The 20218-nt window shown below is 46.2% G+C and overlaps 1 protein-coding gene across 4 annotated transcripts in view; it reads right to left on the reverse strand.

Moving 5' to 3' along the window:
* The window catches only part of LOC142568011 (DNA (cytosine-5)-methyltransferase 3C-like), a 394257-nt gene that overhangs the window by 175711 nt on the left and 198328 nt on the right, over window positions 1-20218 (reverse strand). For all 4 annotated transcript variants that reach the window (XM_075678102.1, XM_075678101.1, XM_075678103.1 and 1 more), the window contains one exon: window positions 14572-14717. In XM_075678102.1, coding sequence (XP_075534217.1) covers window positions 14572-14717 — 146 coding nt within the window. The remainder of the gene's footprint in view (window positions 1-14571; window positions 14718-20218) is intronic.

The following is a 20218-nucleotide window of genomic DNA, read 5'->3' on the forward strand; positions in this document are numbered from 1 at the left end:
GAGAATGACGTCAGTAGTGCAGCGTCGCAGCAGGATTCTCCGTTCAACGGGTCTATATATATATGCACCAATCCCTGCATGTGCCAGCAGCTGGTTTCTTTAGCATCACATCGCCGACGCAGCGTCTACAAGCTTTGCTTCAAAAGACATGTTCCAGGCAGATGCTCATGCATAGAACACAGGGAGAGCTACAGGAAAGACAAAAGTACAACAGAGGTGAAGCATGACGTGCACAGTCTCAAGAAACAGAGGGGCAACCATATTAGCTGCGAATAGTAGAGTAAATATAAAAATGAATCAATTTTAAAAATCCCGAACGCGCAACATATGGTTTCAAGGTTACGACGTGAACTATGCCAGGGCTAGGTGGCTGTCTATGCCGTGTTTGTGGTTCACTGTTTGGGACGGCTTCGTAGTTCACATCACTGATGTGGCGCAGCATTTTGTATAGACCAAAGTACCGACTCAGCAACTTTTCACAAAGGCCACAGCGGCAAACAGCGGTCCACACCCACATTACGGGACTGTAGCAAACTTGTCTGAGGCGGATGTTTTAGCGCCGTGCATCTGCATGTTGCTGCTGGCCCATGCGCAGCTACGTGAGCTGGCGTACTTCCTCAGCGCGCTCAGCAAATTCTTCGGCACAAATAGTTAGGTGCTCGGCATCTTGACACGGAAGCATAGTGTCCAGCATCGCCTGAAATTGGCGGCCGTTAACGAGGCGAAATGGTGTGAAGCATGTTGTTTTTTTGTATAGCGGTATTAAACGCGAATGTCACATAAGGCAAGATATGATCTCGTGTTTTGTGCTGGACGTCGATGTACATAGAGATCATGTTGGTGACGGTTTTGTTTAATCGCTCCGCAAGTCCATTTGACTGATGATGGGAAAAATCGTCTTTCGATGCCTAGCATTGCTCAATTGAAAAGTTTCGTCTAGGAGCTCTGCTGTAAATAGCGGACAGAGCACCATGACGCAATACAATGTGTTAGACAAAGAACTGCGTTACCTCAGAAGCCTTGGCTCATGGGAGCGCCTCTTTCTCGGCATAGCAGGTTAAATAGTCAGTCGCGGTAATCCCCCACTTGTTGCAGTCAGTTAAGGAGGGACGCGGCTTTCGCATCGCGAAAAATTGCCAAAAAAATCTATTTTTTGAAAATCACATTTTCAGTTTCTATAACCCTTTTTCTATCGGATACCCAAATATCATCACTGTAAACCACTTAGAAGTGCTCTAAAAAATTCGTTTTATCAGCCAAGGTGGCGAAAAATCTTGCGGAAATCAAGAAAGAACAGCATTTTTCGAGCCACAATATCTCCGGAACAGCGCGACCGAGCGCCACCATCTTGGTCTCGTTGGAAAGCGTTTTTCTCAGTCTTCAAATTTGCCGCTTCAGCGATCTCTTCCATATGGAAACAAGCGCACAAAAAGCAAATGATTGAAGGTCATGCCAGAGTCTGCGATTGGCCGCGCCTGCCACGCGACTCCAGCGCGGCGCGCCATTGGTCCGGCGCTAGCGTCGTCTGCTCGGCTCTGAGAAAACGCTATGTCTGGCTCTGCTCGCGAAGTCTGGATGTCTCCACTTGCCATAATCTCGACGTGTGAAAACGGGCACTACGCGGACATCACAGTAGCGTGGCCAATCCCTACGCTTGTGGACGTTTCAGACTCGCGGCTAAGCATTCCGAGCATCGGCGACGTGGACTTCGTGACCAAGATTCACGCGCAGAATGCTCGGACATGCGGCTAAGCCTTTCAGCACTCGGTGTTTTGGAATTCGTGACGAAGCACATTGCGCACGCAATCCTCGGGCACGCGGCTAAACATTTCGCGCATAGGGAGTCTCCGACTCGGCGATCATGCACATCGTGCGCGGACTTCTCAGACCCTCACTTAAACATTTTGTGCATTGGCACCTCCGACTGCGCGAATAAGTGCATCGAGTATCACCTCCTCGAGCCCGTGGCTAGGAATTTCGCGCGTCGACACCTTGGACTGCGCGAATAAGCGCGTAGAGTGTCGACTCCTCAAGCCCGCGGCTAGGCATTTCGCGCGTCGGCACCTAGGACTGCACGACTAAGGGCTTCATCGTGCGTTGGCTCCTTGTATCTGCGGCTAGGCATTTCGCGCGTCGTCATCGCGGACCCGCAACCAAGCTTATTGCGCATTCACTCTATTGTCACAATAGCTCGTAGCAATATCTGTCATACCACCCCTTCATAAAGAAAAACCTCATCATGAGCTCTGTTCACTAGGCCCTTTGGGCTGGCCCATACACCTGGCTGCAGAAGTGATCGAGGCATCATACAAAAGTACAATTCTGGAAAGCACCTAGCAGCTGCATATCTATCACTGGCTCTCTGACCCTAAGTTATGCAGCCACTGTCAAGTAAAGATGACTTGGGAGGCTGCTGACACTCAGAGCCTTCATTCAGTAGCATGGTCAATTCTACCAAAAAAAAAGCCTCACTGATTGTACTGGAGATTGCTATCAATCAGGTAGGCTGCGGGTACAAGCTGCCTGCGGGTACAGGCTGCCTGAATATACACTGGAACTATATTCATGCCCACACAGAGTTCTGCACGTCACTTGGTTTGAAACCTAGGCACCATGCTCTTTGTAGAGCAAAAGCAGCAAAGAATACCCTACAAAAAGAAAAAGGGGGGGGGGAGCACACCAGATCAGAATAATAATAATATTTGGGGTTTTACATGCCAAAACCACTTTCTGATTATGAGGCACGCCGTAGTGGAGGACTCCGGAAATTTTGACCACCTGGGGTTCTTTAACGTGCACCTAAATCTAAGCACACGGGTGTTTTCGCATTTCGCCCCCATCGAAATGCGGCCGCCGTGGCCGGGATTCGATCCCGCGACCTCGTGCTCAGCAGCCCAACACCATAGCCACTGAGCAACCACGGCGGGTCACCAGATCAGAGGCCACATGTACAAGAAGCCCCACATCACAAAACACCCCAGACTGCAAATTTGGTGCCTTTTAGAGAACTGAAGAGAAGGTGAAACTTTGAGAGCCGTTTTCTCAAAACTGTTTTTCTGCATTTCTGCTCAGTTTCTGGAGCCGATTTCTTTGCTACCATTTAATATATTTTGACTCCGTTTTTTTTTTTTTTTTTTTTGTCACGTTCCTTGGGTTGCAGCGCAGGTCGTGACATTCTTGCTTTGTTATCTTGACCCTTTGTAAGTTTACGATATGGCTATTCGTCTACCCTGAAAGTGTGCTTGATGTGAAGGTAACATAAAATATGGCACTCCAAAAAATTTGGGTTGCGAAAAAAAAATGCGAGAATGTCACGACCTTCAGCGCGCATTTAGCTATGCAGTCAATACTTAACAAGCCTTCTATCACGTTTTTTAAGTTCCCCAGGCTCTCCAAAAGTAAGAGGGAGAAAAATTCTGCTCAATAAAATTGAATAACATGTTCTCAAGATATCGCTCTGAAACTTTTATGGGAGCATCAGGGAGACAGTCTAAACATTTGTGCCAATTTTCATCAAAATCCATGAAGAAATAAGGAAGTTGATTTTCAAAGCCACGTCCCCCCTTAACAGAGGAAATGGCCGAAGAATGTTCAAGCCGACTTGGCCGAATGGCTTAAGAGGTAGTTCGATGGGTTGCAATAACCTGGCGGGCTTCAGGGGCGGTGACTTTTTCAGCTGACATTCACGGCAGCCATTAAAGGAGTACTGACACAAAAATTCGAAGTCAAGTTAGCATGTGAGATCGATTTATGTGCGCACACACACATCGTCTGCAAAATATAAACGGCAAATATAGCTTAGAATATATTTAAATCGACTTTAAAGTATGCGTGCACGCAGCCAACCACAAAACGTAGCCCCTCATGACATCGATATCAAGAAAGGAATGTAAACAACTGAGAAAACGCTATGTCACAAGTTTTCACTGCCGTCGGGGCAGCCCCTGCGAGCAAGTTTCTCGCCACTCGGATAGCCCCATTGCTTTTTTTTTTCTTTTTTGCCGCTGACAGTAGCACAAAAAATTTGCAAAAATTTGTTTCCGACACAAAGTAACTCAAGAGTAAAATGACTTCTAAGTGCGCGTGTCATAAAACGTTGCACGAAATAGGAAATCATGGGCGTGATTTTGACTTGAGAGCAGTCAGCGCAGCCGCTGCTGCAATCGTCTCCGCTAAGCAGCTTGCCTGGCTAACGTGTTTTCTCATTGCTATTAATGGCATCGAGAAAACTAATTGTATTGTCACTTATAAGCGACATAAGTGTGCAGACGTTGATCGTATCGACGAATATAGATGCCTTATTACGAGCTGTGGACGGATTGCAAGCGCCGTCGGCCTCGGATTTGACGGTCAGCGAGCTATGCCTACACAGTTTCCCAGCGAACGCCAGCTCGCCTGCCTTGCTCTTTCGCTACCGTCAACATCGATGAGCAGCAGAAGTAGTCCGAATTCATGCGCGCCACAGGATGCTTAGAATGAACCCCGCTGAAGAGCAGCCAGATTTGCTCGTTTCATTTCGAGCATGCCTGGTATAAACAAAACCTGCTGAGCTTAGAGCAGTCCGATGATTTTCCACCAAGACTACGTACCCCCAAGCCTAATGCTGTGTCGACTTTTACCCAGCCTTGGGTCCTGCTTCAGAATATGCTTCATTCCCAAAGCGCCCTCGACGAATGGTTCGTACTACTTGTAGCAGTGCGTGTGCATATTGATAGCTGTCGCTGGCCGCACTTTTCAAGTCTCTGCTTTGTAGTGAATCCTATCAAAAGTGGTTGGCCACGTTTAATATGCCAGTGACTCCCGCCTGCAGCAAGTAGTCACCGCTGGAGGACGAAAACGAAAACAATGATGATGGCGTGGACATCGCAAAGCACGCGCAGGCGTAGCAGACAAACTAGCAATACGAAGCTTGAGCACCGACGAATGCGCTGGCGTGCATACGTCAAGAGTTTTGTGCGATCCCGTACCCAGCTGTGTTTACATTCCTTCTTTGGCCCATCTCGTTGCGCTCTGAAACCGAAACTTAGACTGGTCGCTACAAACAAGACTCTAAATAATTACCTGTCGTGCTCTGAAGCAAATGATGTTTCGTGCCATGATTACTCAGTCATTAGCTACTTATTTCAGCGGAAAACACAAGGTCGAGAATTTTTGTGTCAGTACTCCTTTAACATACTGTTTGACGCTTGCCGAAAGCAATACATCTCGCGCGCTCTTTGCGTTCGTGAGGAGCCTAGGTGGCCAGATGGGGGCTCGTCATGGCAAGCGAAAACATTATCGCCCCGCAAGACTTTTGGAACCACTAGGAGGTAATCAGTAATTCGAACAGGCATTTGTCTTGTACAGCACATTGCCTCGTAGACAGAAGGATGTCAATACGTGACACAGATGGCATGGTGATTGTTGTGCGGCCCTCTAAGTGGTCGATAATAGATCGAATTACAGCATTGTCAAGCTGCCGTCTGATCAACTCCGATGCAGTAATGGTGACCAGGAAGATGTCATCATCCTATGACTCTCGACTGATAGGCTCTACGGATGCACGCCACAGTGTGTCAACATCTTCGTGCTTGCTACCAGACTTATCAACAACATCGCACCGAGGATGGCTTACTCACGCTTGTTGCTTTTGCAGACCACTATCGCCGGGGCAGTCTTCGCTGCCTTTCTCAAGTGGAGACAATAACTGCCTGTCGACAAGTTCAAGCAGATAATTCTTCAAGCATACCGGATGCCACTTCTGGATGAAAGGCACTGGCTCATCTGGTAACACGGATCCATTTTCAAGGCGACTAAGGAGACTGGCGGAGGTTATAAAGGGCCACTTGCTGCCCTTCAGTTTGGGCACGACATTGCACCAAGGATGGCTTACTCACGATTGTTGTTCTTGCGGGTCAGTTATTTGAACAATGCAACTTGTATTAAAAGTACAGTCGAACCTCGATATAACAAAGTCCAATTTGCAGCCGAAAATTTCGTTAAATCGCGAGTTTCGTTAAGTCGAGGTTCGCATGTTTCAGCAGTCCAAATAAAGATGCAGGTTCTTGGAACACTCCTGGCGTATGGCACCTTGTAGATAGCAAAATTACAAAGATAACCAATAAACACCGGAACTAATAACACAACCAAGAGTGTGATGCCAGATAGCCAGCGGGTACGAACGCATTTTTCTCCATTACGCGTACGGCGAAGAGCAGGTATGCAGCAAGCGCCGTGCCTAGTGCTCATAGCTGCCACTAGATGTGGCCATCAGTTCCATCATCATTAAAATTTCTCATCACTAAAAAAAAAAAATTTCCTTTCACGAAGACATGGCAACCCGTGGCGCAAAGAAAAAAAAATTATGCACATACCAGAGCTATCAACTTGAATATTCTTTCGAAGAAAATTGGAAGTAGTATAAACTTGGTGGATCCATGAGGCCACCTTACCATTAGAGTGCTTAACGCTCGCAGCCATCGGGTGATACCGCGCTCAGTAAAGCAATGACGACGTTGATTCATGAACGCTGGAATATTTTATTTAACTTCCCGCAGAGCAATTCTATGCAACTCAGGTGGAAGCGAAGAACTCTGTCAGCTTCATCTGCCGCTTTTTATTAAGCATCGGGGTTATAAGGCGCTCGTAGGTTGACAGGGCTGCTAAGGCTTGCTCTTGCGAGTGTGCGCACGCATACGTGCGTAAGAGATCCAGCGCATCCATGACTTGCTTCGGTGTAGCTATGCTGCTTGCTGCCTGGAGTTCTTCATCCGAGTCGTCGTCCTGCATTTCTGTACCTGTGACGCTCTGGATTATTGCCTCATCGTCCAGCTCTTCAGTTGTCACAGCGCAAGCATCGCTGAAGACAAATTCCTCGAGTGTCATGTCGCTTGGAGCACCTACCTGATCGCAGAGCAGCTGCCACGAGTCAACGACATTTGTTGTGTACGCCATACTTTCGTCACCGTCATTTGCTCTGCACTCCGCTTCTTCATTCAAAGAAACACTCTCCTTCAATCCTGCCTTTCTGAAGCACTTGGCTACAATCTCCCTATTTGTTGCCTCCCACGACCGCGAAAGCATCTCCAAGGCCATGAACACGTCGATTTTGGTCTCTTTGCGGAGCTCGATGTTCAGCAGAAGCCTTTCGATGACCCGCTTGCGGTATGTACACTTGACGCTGTTTATTATTCCCTGGTCAAGTGGTTGTATTAGGGAGGTGCAGTTGGCAGGGAAATATTCAAGCTCAATGTTTGAAAGCGCACAATCTTGAACATTATGCGCTGAGCAAGTGGCCAGAAGGAGGCAAATGTTTCGACACCTTTTGCGCATTTCAGCATCCAGATCCTTCAGCCAGTTGCTGAACAAATCCCTTGTCATCCATGCCTTTGTGTTTGCGGCATACTTGACTGGCATGCGCCTTTTTCCGCTGAAGCAACGTGGCTTCTTGCTTGTGCCAATTACGAATGGCACACGCTTATCGCTGCCGTCCACGTTCATGCAAAACAGAACAGTGAGACGCTGTTTACTGTGTTTTCCACCATGGCACTTTTGATTTCTCAAAGTCAACGTCTTCCTTCGCAACAGCCGGTAGAAAAATGCGGTCTCGTTGGCATTATATATGTCAGAGACATTGTAACGTGATAGAATGTCGGGAACACGATCACGCAACCAGTCCGCTGCTCCAATTGAGTTCGCCTCGGCTGATTCTCCGCTGGCCACCTTCTCAACAATACTATGCCGTTCCTTGAATCGTTGCAGCTACCCGCTGCTGGCTTTGAAGTCGTTGTGCCCAAGAATACAAGCAAAGTTAAGGGCCTTTTGTTGAAGAATGGCCCGTCTCGTTGAAGAATGGCCGGTCTCGTTGGCATTATATATGTCAGAGACATTGTAACGTGATAGAATGTCGGGAACACGATCACGCAACCAGTCCGCTGCTCCAATTGAGTTCGCCTCGGCTGATTCTCCGCTGGCCACCTTCTCAACAATACTATGCCGTTCCTTGAATCGTTGCAGCTACCCGCTGCTGGCTTTGAAGTCGTTGTGCCCAAGAATACAAGCAAAGTTAAGGGCCTTTTGTTGAAGAATGGCCCCGCTCAACGGCATGTTTTTTGCACGCATATGAGAAACCATGAGAAAATAGCTTTTTCTACGTCGCCGTAAGCTGCTTCCTTTACCTTCTTTCTTTGTTGGCCTGAACCACCAGTACTGTTGGCGCTCATGATACTGTCTTTCAGTTTCAAAATTACTGAAAGCGAGCTCGATGAAATTCCATACCTTTCAGCAACAGCCGCCTTCTTTTCGCCACTCATCACTTCGGTGATAATTTTGGCCTTCACATCAAGGCTCAAAACTTTTCTCTTGCGAGGTGCACCACTCATTGTGAATAGGACGACGACCTAGGCCCAACGAGATCAAATAACCAACAGAGAAAACGTGCCCAACGACCGCTGTTCGTAAACTTACTTCCGGTTGGCGCTTTCCCGTTACAGCAGGCCGGTGACGTCATAGCGTGATGCATTCCGGAACTTCTGAAGCACTCCGGCTAGCACTACAGGAGCGCGTCTGCTGCGGGTTTGCTCCACGTATTGAAGCGCGCCGGGAAAATTTGAGCATTAAAGGGCGCATGCAAATCGCTGTATGCCCGGTTTTCGTCTACCTGTCAAGGAGGCTCCTGGTATGTGCGTGCAATGCGCGAGGACTTCGTTAAATCGGAAGTACAGTATAAAGTGACCTCGTTAAATCGCGAAAAAAAATACATGGTTTTCAATGGGGCAGAGATTGGGAAAAATAAAAAGGGCATTGTTTCGAGAATTTAGTTAAATTGAGGTTCATTATATCGAGGTTCGACTGTAGTCATTACTGTTTGCGAGTGGTGAGGTGCCCATCATGTCTGACTGATTTGCCGCAACAGACGAAAACTATTTCGTCTGGCATGTGTTGCCTTTTATTTGATCTTTTACTTATGATTTCGGGTGACGTAGAATCTAATCCGGGTCCGATGAACAAGGTCGAAGCCGATGCGTTTGCCCAGGCCGTGAGCACCATACACAAGCTTGAAAATGACCTTGCCGCTCTTTTAACAGAGTTAAAAAGGAATGCTGAAAAGCAGCAACATAAGAAAATTCTATAGTATCACCGACCAGTGTGGAAACCAGGACTGATGCTCTTAGTGTTAGGTCAAAACAAATGACGGCCATTACATCTAAATGTAACGACACGGAAAACAAATTGTAGCATTCACATGTAGTTTTTTTTTTTGGCCTAGACGATGATCAATCCCTAGGAGGATTAGGCAACGACCGAACAGCACATAATCAAATTTTAGTCAGAAAAGCTGGGCGTTACTAAAACAGGTCAACAATTTGAGCGCTTGCACTGACTTGGTTTGGTTGCCAGAAAACGAAGGCCTGTCATCACCAAGTTAACTTTCTTCAAAGATAAAGAGCTCATTTTGACTTGTGGACCGAGGCTTAAGGGGACAGCTTTCTCAGTCCAAGAAAATTTTTCACAGGCAACTGAGCAGGCCCGAAAGAAGCTAAGTGAATTCACAAAAACACAGAATAAATCCTTTAAGCTTTCGGTTGACAAACTAAGAATCGGCTCCGTAGCATAAGTCTACGATGGTCTATGGTGCGTCTATATGTCTATGAAGCTGTCGTCGAGTTAAACAGATAGCTACGTCAAGGCACTTGTGCTAGTTCTCATGTAACAGTAAATCCAGTTCCTAACGTTCCTTCTTTATCAGTGAAAACACAAGGAAGGCGGGAGATGGAACTTCAAAACGATGAGCAGAAGGAGAACAAGGTGAAAGCAGGAGCCAACGTTTCAACAAGTGGACTTGTCTTCACCTTGTCTTGTCTGGACAAGACAAGTCCAGTTGTCGAAATGTTGGCTCCTGCTTTCCCCTTGTCCTCGTTTTGCTCATCTTCTTTATCAGTGTCATTTGCTAACACACATAGCCTGATGTCGAAGCTCGAGCTCATTTCAAGTTATCTCGATGCTGATTCCGATGCTATCGCTTTTACCGAGACTTGGCTGTATCCCGCAGTATCTGACAATGACATTATTGCCTTAACAAGTATCTACAATACATACAGGTGTGATAGCACTTGCAAAAGAGGAGGTTGTGCCTTGTTAGGCTCAAAAAGAAGGTCTTACATCATTCCTCATAAATACTACAGTGGAACCCCGAATATACGACTTTCTCGGGACTGCGAAAAAGCATCGTAAAATTCGGGCGTCGTAAAATCCAAACATAAATTATGCCTCTAAAAATACTACTTATTTCGCACGACAGATTTACGAGAAACTTCAATGCAAACTACTAACATACTCTGCAGGGCTTCAAAACCCAAATTACCAAAAAAGTAAATGCGATAAGAATTAATGCTGCAGTACAGGTAACAATCATGCTTTATTCAAACGAACCTTTATGGCACTCCACTGCCCACTGCCGCGATTCCCACCAGCCGGCGCAAACTTCAAAAAAAGTCGGTAAGTTTCTTTTGGACCTTGTTTTATCCTTGAACCAAGAGCTTTTGCTCGAGTTGGGCAACGTTCAAAAGGAGGTCCTCTGCGGTGTCGCGTGAACAGATAAAGTTCCGGATGCCGTCTATGTGCCGTAGCACCTCGGCGTACGTGGTAGGCACAGGCACAACATCTATGGTGTCATCGTTGTCCTCGTCCGATGTCGCAGCGGTGTCAGCACTAGGCAAAGCATCCTCGATGGCATCATCAGCGACACCTCACCACAGATCGCAACGTTGTCGTCGGCTTCCACGCGCTTGGCGAAGGTCGTGGTGAGGTTTAAACCCTCGAAATCGTCGGCGGCGAAGCCTGCATGCCTCGAGCAGCATCAAGGTTGTTGCGTCCCCAGCAGAGCAGGCAGTCTCCCGCTTAAAGCCACAGTGCTTGAGTGAGTTGGCCATTGTGCTTCGCGACACTGCGATCCATGAACTGGCAATAAAATACATGGCGTCGAGCACAGTGATTTTTTTTTCCGACTCGCTGTGCTCCATAGCCACCAGCCGACGCTGCACTAACCGCTTCCGCTACCCTAGCTTCATGCACTTAATGATGCCGGCATCCAGCGGCTGCAGCCTGCTTGTACAGTTGGGCGGAAAAAAAATCAACCTCAGGGTGTCTACCAAGTTGGCATTTCCAAATTCCCCGAGTTTTCCAGGTTTTCCCCGAGTGAATTTGCAATATTCCCTTAGTGACACAGAACTTTGTTTTATGTCAAGATAGCTCCCTACATCATGTCGCCCGATGGCGTCACTCTCTTGTAAGCATGATAAAAAACTTAAGAACTACTTAGTCCAGTTTGAATAGTAAGGGGTAGTGTTTATTTTATTCAAAAAGAAAACAGAAGGGAGGGGTTAGTAAAATGCACAGTGAATAAAATAACTTCGAAAGAAATAGTAAAACCCATTGCAAATCAAGTCGAACATTCTCAAATACGAATAAGAAAGAGATGCGTGCGGAATATTTTCGAACATGAGCTCTTTCTAACAACTGATAGCAAGCTAATTGGTATGAGGCCCGAACTTTATCACAAGTGAGATTATCTCGTAACAGCTGGTAAGTCAACCTCAACTGTCCTGACATACTCTCAGCCTGCACACAACGTCTCAGTGTTGCGTTTCACTATTTTAAAGAGTTTTTTTGCTTGGATGAGGGACACCTGCATATCGGCATCAGCCAACACTTCACTTTTAGAGTGCAAGCTCCTTAAAAAAAGAGTGGTTGCATGCTTCCTTTCTTGTTAACTTCTGAATGCGTAGGTCCTTTGTCTTCTTGTTCTCCTTCGGCTGCGCATCCGCCACACTGACTATTTGAAGCATCCTCTTTGGCAATTGTACAGTCAGCGTCCGATTTTTCGGACTCCCTAGGGGCTGCGAGAACGTCTGAAAAAAATGAATGCATGTCTTTTACAGCCCTTAAGGGTTCAAATTGCCACAGGCACGTCCAAAAAAGCTCTGAAGGCCTGCCAGTACACTTATCAGGCATATCGGTACTTGTACTGTGACAGGAGACGGCGGGTGCACGCATGTATAATAAAGGAATACATACTGTGTCCCGTGACAGTTGCCCCTTCCCACACTTGTTATGCTTCACAGCATAACTTACTGTAATGAGGCAAAGCTGACTTTCGGTAACCGACATTATGCCACGCGCCGTGCTTTCTGAACTTCGAAGCCAACTGCGATGACCACAAAGGCAGTACCGGTGCCATTGCTGACAGCGGAGAATTTTTTCAATGAAAAACACGGCACGGAACAGCAAGAAGCTTAATACCGAACCTCGAAGCAGCTAGGCCTAGCATTGCCGGGGCTATGGCTGCAGGCGAATCTGCGTGTGAGTGTGCCAGGTCGAGGCAGCGAGGTTATCAAAATGACGGCGGTGGTGGTTTTGATTAATGCCACTTAGGACCTGCGCCCACGGCAAAAAGTCTGGAAAATCAGATGGCGATGGGTTCTTGTGTCCAAAATTTCAAACATTCTTATACATTGACCCTATGAGGTACGTAGTTGCGCTGTGAAGCCGTCCGAATTATCTGGCGTCCGGAAAGTCAGCCATTGACTGTACTCTGGCAAGTCGTCCAGCCGACGCGGCATCAAAGAACATTCGTTACGATTCCTCTCTGTTGCTCGAGCCAGCATTACCACGACTTTCGTTCCCTTTCAATAAAATTACGGCTAATTTTCCCTGATAGAAGCACAAATTCCCCAAGTTTTTCGAGACTACTCAAAATCCCTAAAGATTTGCGGTTTTCCAGGTTGGTAGACACCCTGAACATTTATGTTCCTCAGGCTGGACGTATCGGGTGGGTGGCATGGTGCGTTGTCCCCGAAAAGCAATATTTTCCTCGCCTTAGCACCCATTTTGTTATCCAGCTGCTGCAAAAAAGTGCTGCAGAGCAAAGACGTTATCCACGCCTTTTTATTGAAGTTGTAACTGCACAGCAGCATCTTCTAAAGCACCGTGGCTTTGCAAACTTTTTAACAACGAGAATGGGCAGCCTCTTGGAACCGTCCTCGTTAGCACAGAATAGCGCCATCACACGCTCTTTACTACGCTTGTCACCATGACAGCTGTCACCCTTAAACGCAAGGGTTTGCTTGGGCTCCATATGGTGAAAAATACCGCTCTTATCGGCGTTAAAAACGTCGCAGGGCTTGTATGCAGCACTTATCTCTGGCAGCAACTCCATCCCCTCGTTCACCGTCGAAACATCCACAGGAGTGCTTTCTCCGCAGGAGCGGCTGTACACAATCCTGTTTCGTTTTTAAAGCGATCCAGCCACCCATTCGATACCTGAAAGTCGTCGATGCCCAGACGCAATGCCACAAGGTCCGCCTTTTCTTTTAGAATGGCGCCGTCAACGTTGATTGCAGAGCTCCGTGCTGGATGCAGCCACTTGATGATAACTTTTTCTAACTTCTCATGCTGTCCTTGTTTTGCCGCTTTCCGCTTGAGCCCGAACTTGTTGGCATTCTGCAATATCACCGCTTTGTTTGCCAGGATCGTCTTAAGCGAAGATTCAGGTATCTTAAGGTCCCGGGCAATGCTGGCTTTTGTGGCTTCATGTCGCTTTTCCGCTTCCTCGATAATATTCAGCTTATCGCTGAGCGACAGCACTGTCCGCTTTCGGGACGTCGTGCGTCGCGTTGCTCCACACAACTCAAAACCTCCATTGAATGCTGCTCTCTAGGATTACGACGAAGAACACGTGCGATAAACCTATGCCTCTCCGCGCTACCTTGTCGGCGATCTGCTGCTGGGAAACTGGAAGGAGAGAAACGCTTCCCCAATGCGACGAGAGGCGACACCACCGAGAAGATAGGGAGAAAGTGATTGTGGAGAAGAAAAGGCGCTATTTCAGCACAGCGAGCGTCGCGGGCAGCTGCTGGTGGGGGAGAGAGAAACGAACAATGAGGCAGGGAATAAAGCTGTGCCGGAGCGAACTGGTCGAGTGGTGTCAAGCGCTCCGCATGCGGAGACGAAGCGAGGAAAGAGACCCACGGCACTTTTCTTTCATCCGCCGTTCCGTCCCGCGCTTTGCGAGGGTCGTACAACACGGGTGAGGTGTAAAATTGCATCAAATAACCGGGGTTTTTAATGCATTGCTTCTATGGGGACTTCGCCAGGACTGTGCTAATCTGTCGTAAAACCCGGGTCCTTGCAAAACCGGGGGACGTATAACCGGGGTTCCACTGTATGAAGTTTGGTGACGTCACTCACTGATTCGTATGCTGCTGTCGCCCCTTTCCCACCGGAGCAGCTTATGCAACCGTAATCTTTACCGGTAAACACACAAGGGGAGAAGGAATGTGCCTCGCATTGTTCACAGGCACCTTATCATCCATCATGCGGTTTTGACGCTTGTTTTTTGCTTTTTTTTATTGAAATGAATACTGAGCTGCGTGTTGTATGCCCAATTCCAAAGGTAATATGCATTTTTTTTGTGTTTTTTTCCTAAAGGACACGAAAAATGTCGACCAACTAGAGGCCAACACCTTCGCTGTAAAAAGAAGATTGCCATTGCTTCGCTCAAACCACAATAGCAACTCGCAAAAGCATACCCACCTTTTCGGTGGTCAGTTGCTCCACTGGCCCCAGGTAGGTAATCGAGGAACCGTGACGAGTGACCCCGACATGGATGGCGTCCTTGTCTACTTCGCTGGCATAGTACGCCTCCACTGACAGGCCCAGATGATCGAGCACATATTTGCCTGCAGGGCAAACAAAGGCGACCAGATGGCAAGCTGTGTGGCCCAAATCATTCTTTAGAACCTCAGCACATTCCACTTATAGCAACAATCGACACCAGAATGTATCAATGCAGTATTTCCGGTTCAGTAATTGAGATGTTGCATTTGGGAAGTGATATATCAACTAAACCCAAACGTAGTAAGTTAGTCTTGCTTAACTGTTGTTATTTCGTGCTAAAATATAATGCACATAGGGAAACCTATTCACAATCAGAAGATGTAATCATTCGCCGCCGCAGCTCTAACAACCTAAAGACCCAGTTAAGCTCAAACGATATTGAACGCACACATCGCCTTGGAAGACACTCTAAGACAGGCAACACCCGATTATTGATCAGTTTACATCTTTCAAAACTAAAGAATCAGTTAACCCTAAGGGTCCAAAATTCAAAGGTGATGACTACAGCGAAGGTGAAGACTTTTTGAACCGTGTTCAAACTTCCGGATACACCTTGTCGCTTTTGCTAGGACCAAGTCTGTCTTTTTCCCTGAGGTGTAAAACTTTGGATATTGGCCTAAAACGTTATGTTTTTTTATAAAACTTGAGAATCTGTTAAAGAAATATCTTAACAATCAACTTATCCTTGTCGGTCATCGCGCTATCTCACATCTGCTCCTCGTGCCAACGTTTCCCTGTCGGTAATCTGTACTAACATACGCAGCTTACTGCGGAAACGTGATATTGTATCAAACCTTATAACATCGTCAGGCAGCAATGTACTCATATTAATCGAAATGTGGTTGCATAACAATATCACTCACTAGGAGGTTCTGTTTGACCTGCCCAATTTTCATCTTTTTCGCACAGGGGAAGGAGTTCTAATTGCCGTCAACAAGCAGGTGTTTTGTTCTGCAGTTAATGTCGCGTCTGACTTTGAAATGTTGTGGGCTATGTGCCAAGCTTCACCAGTGACACTATTCATTGATGTGTGTGTTATAGGCCACCTCGCTCTAGTTCCGACTTTGCCTGCAAGCTTTGTAATCTTCTAAATCAACTAGTTTCAAAGCACCCTAAAGCAGATATCCTCCTATTTGGGGATCTCAATTACCCCAATATCAACTGAAGTAATCAATCTCAGCCTACTGTTCGTCAAGGAGAGCCAAAAGACTTCATTGATGTTCACCTTAATTTTAACTTAACCCAACTTGTATCTGAACCAACACGCATCACAGGGGAAGCAGCTAACCCTCTGGACCTCATACTGACCCCTCATCCCGACAGCCTTAAATTCATTGTATGCCTCCAAGAAATCAGTGACCCTAAAGTAATCCATGCCAATTTTAACTTCTCACCTGTATTAAATCAACCTTCCCAGAATACTATTAGGCTATACGATAAGGGAAACTACGAATCAATCAACATTGAAATAAACTTTTTGTTAATCTTTGAAACAACCTTTCATTCCAGAAGTTTATATGAAAACTGGACACTTTTCAAACATATAATTATCCAACTAATAAATAAATACATCCCAACATGCAGTTTCCGAAAGAGTAATCAGAAACCCTAGTTCACAAGAATACTAAACAAACTCGAAAACAAGAAAAAACGCGGACTTCGTACAGCTAAGCGCCATGCAAACCCACACGCATCACTGAATACATCTAATCAACCTAGCCAATGGAAAATCGGAAAGGTGGTTCCACTGCATAAATCAGGTAAAACAAAAATTAACAGCTAATTATTGCCCCATCTCACTCTCAAGCACTTGCTGTACGTAAACTGCTCAAACATATAATTTTCAAACATCTTGTAAACTTCCTGGAATACAGCGCATTTTTCACACCAGCTAAGCATGGATTTAGAAAAATATTTTGATGTGAAACTCAACTTGCAAGCTTTACCCACAAATTTCATTGTATTCTTGATCATTCATCATTTGCAGATCCCAATTTTTTAGACTTCGCTAAAGCATTTGATAAGGTCTGTCATAAACTTTCACTTCATAAACTAAGTCAACTGAACCTTGACACTACCATCCTGAAGTGTATTGAATGTTTCCTATCTAATCGCTCTCAATTTGTAACCGCAAACGGCCATAACTGCCCACTTCAAAGCGTAACTTCCAGTGTACCACAAGGCTCAGTACTCGGGCTTCTTTTGTTTCTAATTTGTATTACCTCCCTTCCTCACTTCCATCTAGCATTCACTTATTTGCTGATGCTTGTGCTATCTTTAGTGAAATAACTAATGCAGATGATCCTAACCACCTTCAGTCTGATCCGATTAATGTAGCTAACTGATGCAAACATTGGCTAATGGAACTAAATGTTGGCAAATGTAAAGTGATGCGTATATCCTGAATAACTAACAGCATGCATACATATTACCAAAATAATCTTCCCTTGGAATTAGTTCACTCGTATATATACCTAGGTGTGCATATCACTGCTAACTTATCTTGGAATGTTCATACCGACTATGTAATCCCCAATGCTAGCCGCATGCTTGGCTACCTACGCCGTAACTTTTCAACCACCCCTTCATCCCTTAAAATGCGTCCACCCTTATACGTCTGAAACTTGAATATGTATGTGCTGTTTAGGATTCTGCCATTGACAAACTAATTAATTCATCACAACTCGTGCAAAATAATTCCGTTCGTTTCATACCTTACAACTTACAATATAACTGCAAGTGTGCCTGCCATGAAAACCAACCTTGCACTTACCCCACTTTCTTCTTGTCGTAAAATCGCACGATTAGTTTCTTTTCATAAATTTTACTATCATTCAACACTCTGCAACGATTTCACTTTTCAGCCACAAAATCTATCGCCTCAAATCGACCACCGTTATAAAGTTGGCCTTGAATTATGCCAAAAACTTCTTGCAGTCATTTTTTCTTCGGTCATCCACGGAATGGAACCTCGTCTTCCTGGTGAAGTCGTATTCATTTACGATAACCAAAAATTTCTAGCGGCTTTAGATAACATTGTGTAATCGAAGCATTTTTTTTTTTTACTCTATGGTTGGAAACCAAGTGCCTTTGTGTTTACAGGGTGTCTACCAAGTTGACATTTTTCAATTCCCTGAGTTTTCCAGGTTTTCCCTGAATGCACTTGCGAAATTCCTTGAGTGATGCAGAACTATGTTTTATGTCAAGATGGGCTAAAATCATATCGCCCGATACTGTCACTCTCTAGTAAACATATGAAAAAAAATTAACAAAGAACGATTTAATCCAATTTGAATTCTAAGGAGAAGTGTTTGTTATTCAAAGACAGAATAGAAGGGAGGGGTTAGTAAAATGCGCAGCAAATAAAATGTCTTCGAAAAAAATTGCAAATCGAGTCGGATATTCTTAAATATGAATAAAAAGGAGATGTAAACAGAAGCAAATATTTTCGAATATGAGCCATTTCTATCAACTGATAGCAAGTTCAGCGGTATGAGGCCCGAACTTTGTCACAATTGAGATTCTCTCTCAACAGCTCGTAAGCCAACCTCAACTGTCCTGACATACCGTACTTACACGATTGTAAGTCGACCACTTTTCTGAAATTTGAAAGTCTGATGTTGGGGGGTCGACTTACAATCGAAACCAAAACATGGCCCCACCAGAAAAGCGAAACCAACGGGAGCTACAACGCAGTTACAATTTTATGTTTGCTCTATGGCCCTACCCGTATCTTTTCTCTATCCCGCGTGTTTGTTCGCTTTTGGAAGGGTTTTTCAACATTTTTGAGAGTTTTACAGTGCATGCAACACTCATGGGGGGGGAGGGGGGAGGGGGGTCGATAGTTGATGGAAGCGCCGCTGTTCCCATTTGCGGCGGCACTCTTAGAATGGCGGCGCTGGCGGGGAGTATCGGTAGTTCACAGTAGCTTTAGTTCACAGAGGAGCAGACACCGCTCGCAGGTTTCTCTTTCTCTGTTGAAAGGCATTGGCTTGACGTGTTCCACTTGACTGCCGGCTACGTGCTACTTCTATGCTTCCCCAATCGTCACGAGTGCTCCAGGCCCACTATTCGTTCGGCACTCGTTCACAGCAGCGTTCAAGAGGGCTGCCATCCTTTACGCCAAAGAAACAAATCACTGCGCAGCGGGCCGCAATTTCAATGTTTCTGAATGGGTGGTGCGAGAGTGGCGACTGCAGCGAAACGAAATTTGCACCTGTGATGGCAAGTGAGAAATTTCCCACGTGCCGAAGTCTGGACGCTTTCCGGAACTGTAGGCTAAGCTTGCGGCGTACGTCGCTGAAATGCGTGATCGGTCCCTGCCAGTGAAGTGCGACATGATCATGAAACAAGCCCGGACCTATGCCTTAATTTTAAGGCCCTGCTCCGCCGTGAGTACGAGTGGCTGAGGGCAGAAGACCGCGAAATTACGCCAAGCGGACCGGTCAAAAGAGCCTCCCTGACGGCTGCGTGTGGTTGGGTGCATTCGGCGTGGGCTGCTGTTCCACAAGATGTCCTGGTGCGGTCGTTTGCCAAATGTGAAATTTCGCTGGACCACGACGTGCTGTGGGACCGCAGCAACGATGATGATGGCAGCACTAGTGAAGACGAGTAGTCCAGTGACCATGTCAGCTACTAATAAATTTTCGTTATCGAGTGCGCCCTCGGGTATGCTCTCTCTCTTTTTTTTTTTCCTGTGACGCGATACGGGGGGGGGGGGGGGTGGACTTACATTCGAGTCGACTTACAATCGTGTAAATACGGTACGCTCAGCCCCCACATGACACCTCAGTGTTGTGTTTCACTGCTTTAAAGAGTTTATTTTATGGGGGGATCGACTTACATTCGAGTCGACTTACAATCGTGTAAATACAGTACGCTCAGCCCCCACACGACGCCTCAGTGTTGTGTTTCACTGCTTTAAAGAGTACGACGCCTCAGTGTTGTGTTTCACTGCTTTAAAGAGTTTATTTTGGTTTGTACGAGGGTCACCTGCATCTCGGCATCAGCCAACACTCTGCTTTTGAGCTCAAGCTCCTTCAAAACGGCGGCAGCACGCTTCCTTTCGTGTTCATTTCTCAATGCTGAAGTCCTTTCTGTTCTTGTCCTCCTTCCGCCACTCGTTCGCCCCACGACCCTATCAAAGCATCTTCTTGGTCAGTTGCACAGTCCAAGTCCGATTTTTCGAACTCCCTAGGGGTCGCGAAAACATCCTAAAATTCGGCCAGTTGGAAAAAATAAATGCATGTCATTTACTACCCTTAGGGGCTCAAACCACCACAGGCACATTCGAAAACGCTCTGAAGGCCTGTCGGTACACGTATTAGGCATATCGGTGCTCGTACTGTCACAAGAGATACAGGGTGCACACGTGTGTAATTAAGGAATACATACAGGCCGCCATTGGAATCTGAACCTGGCAACGTTTAACGTTAGAACGCTATCTAGTGAGGCGAGTCTAGCAGTGTTATTGGAGGAATTAGAGGGTAGTAAATGGGATATAATAGGGCTCAGTGAGGTTAGGAGGACAAAAGAAGCATATACAGTGCTAAAAAGCGGGCAT

Source organism: Dermacentor variabilis, unplaced genomic scaffold (genome assembly GCF_050947875.1).
Source record: "Dermacentor variabilis isolate Ectoservices unplaced genomic scaffold, ASM5094787v1 scaffold_15, whole genome shotgun sequence".
Lineage (NCBI taxonomy): Eukaryota > Metazoa > Arthropoda > Arachnida > Ixodida > Ixodidae > Dermacentor > Dermacentor variabilis.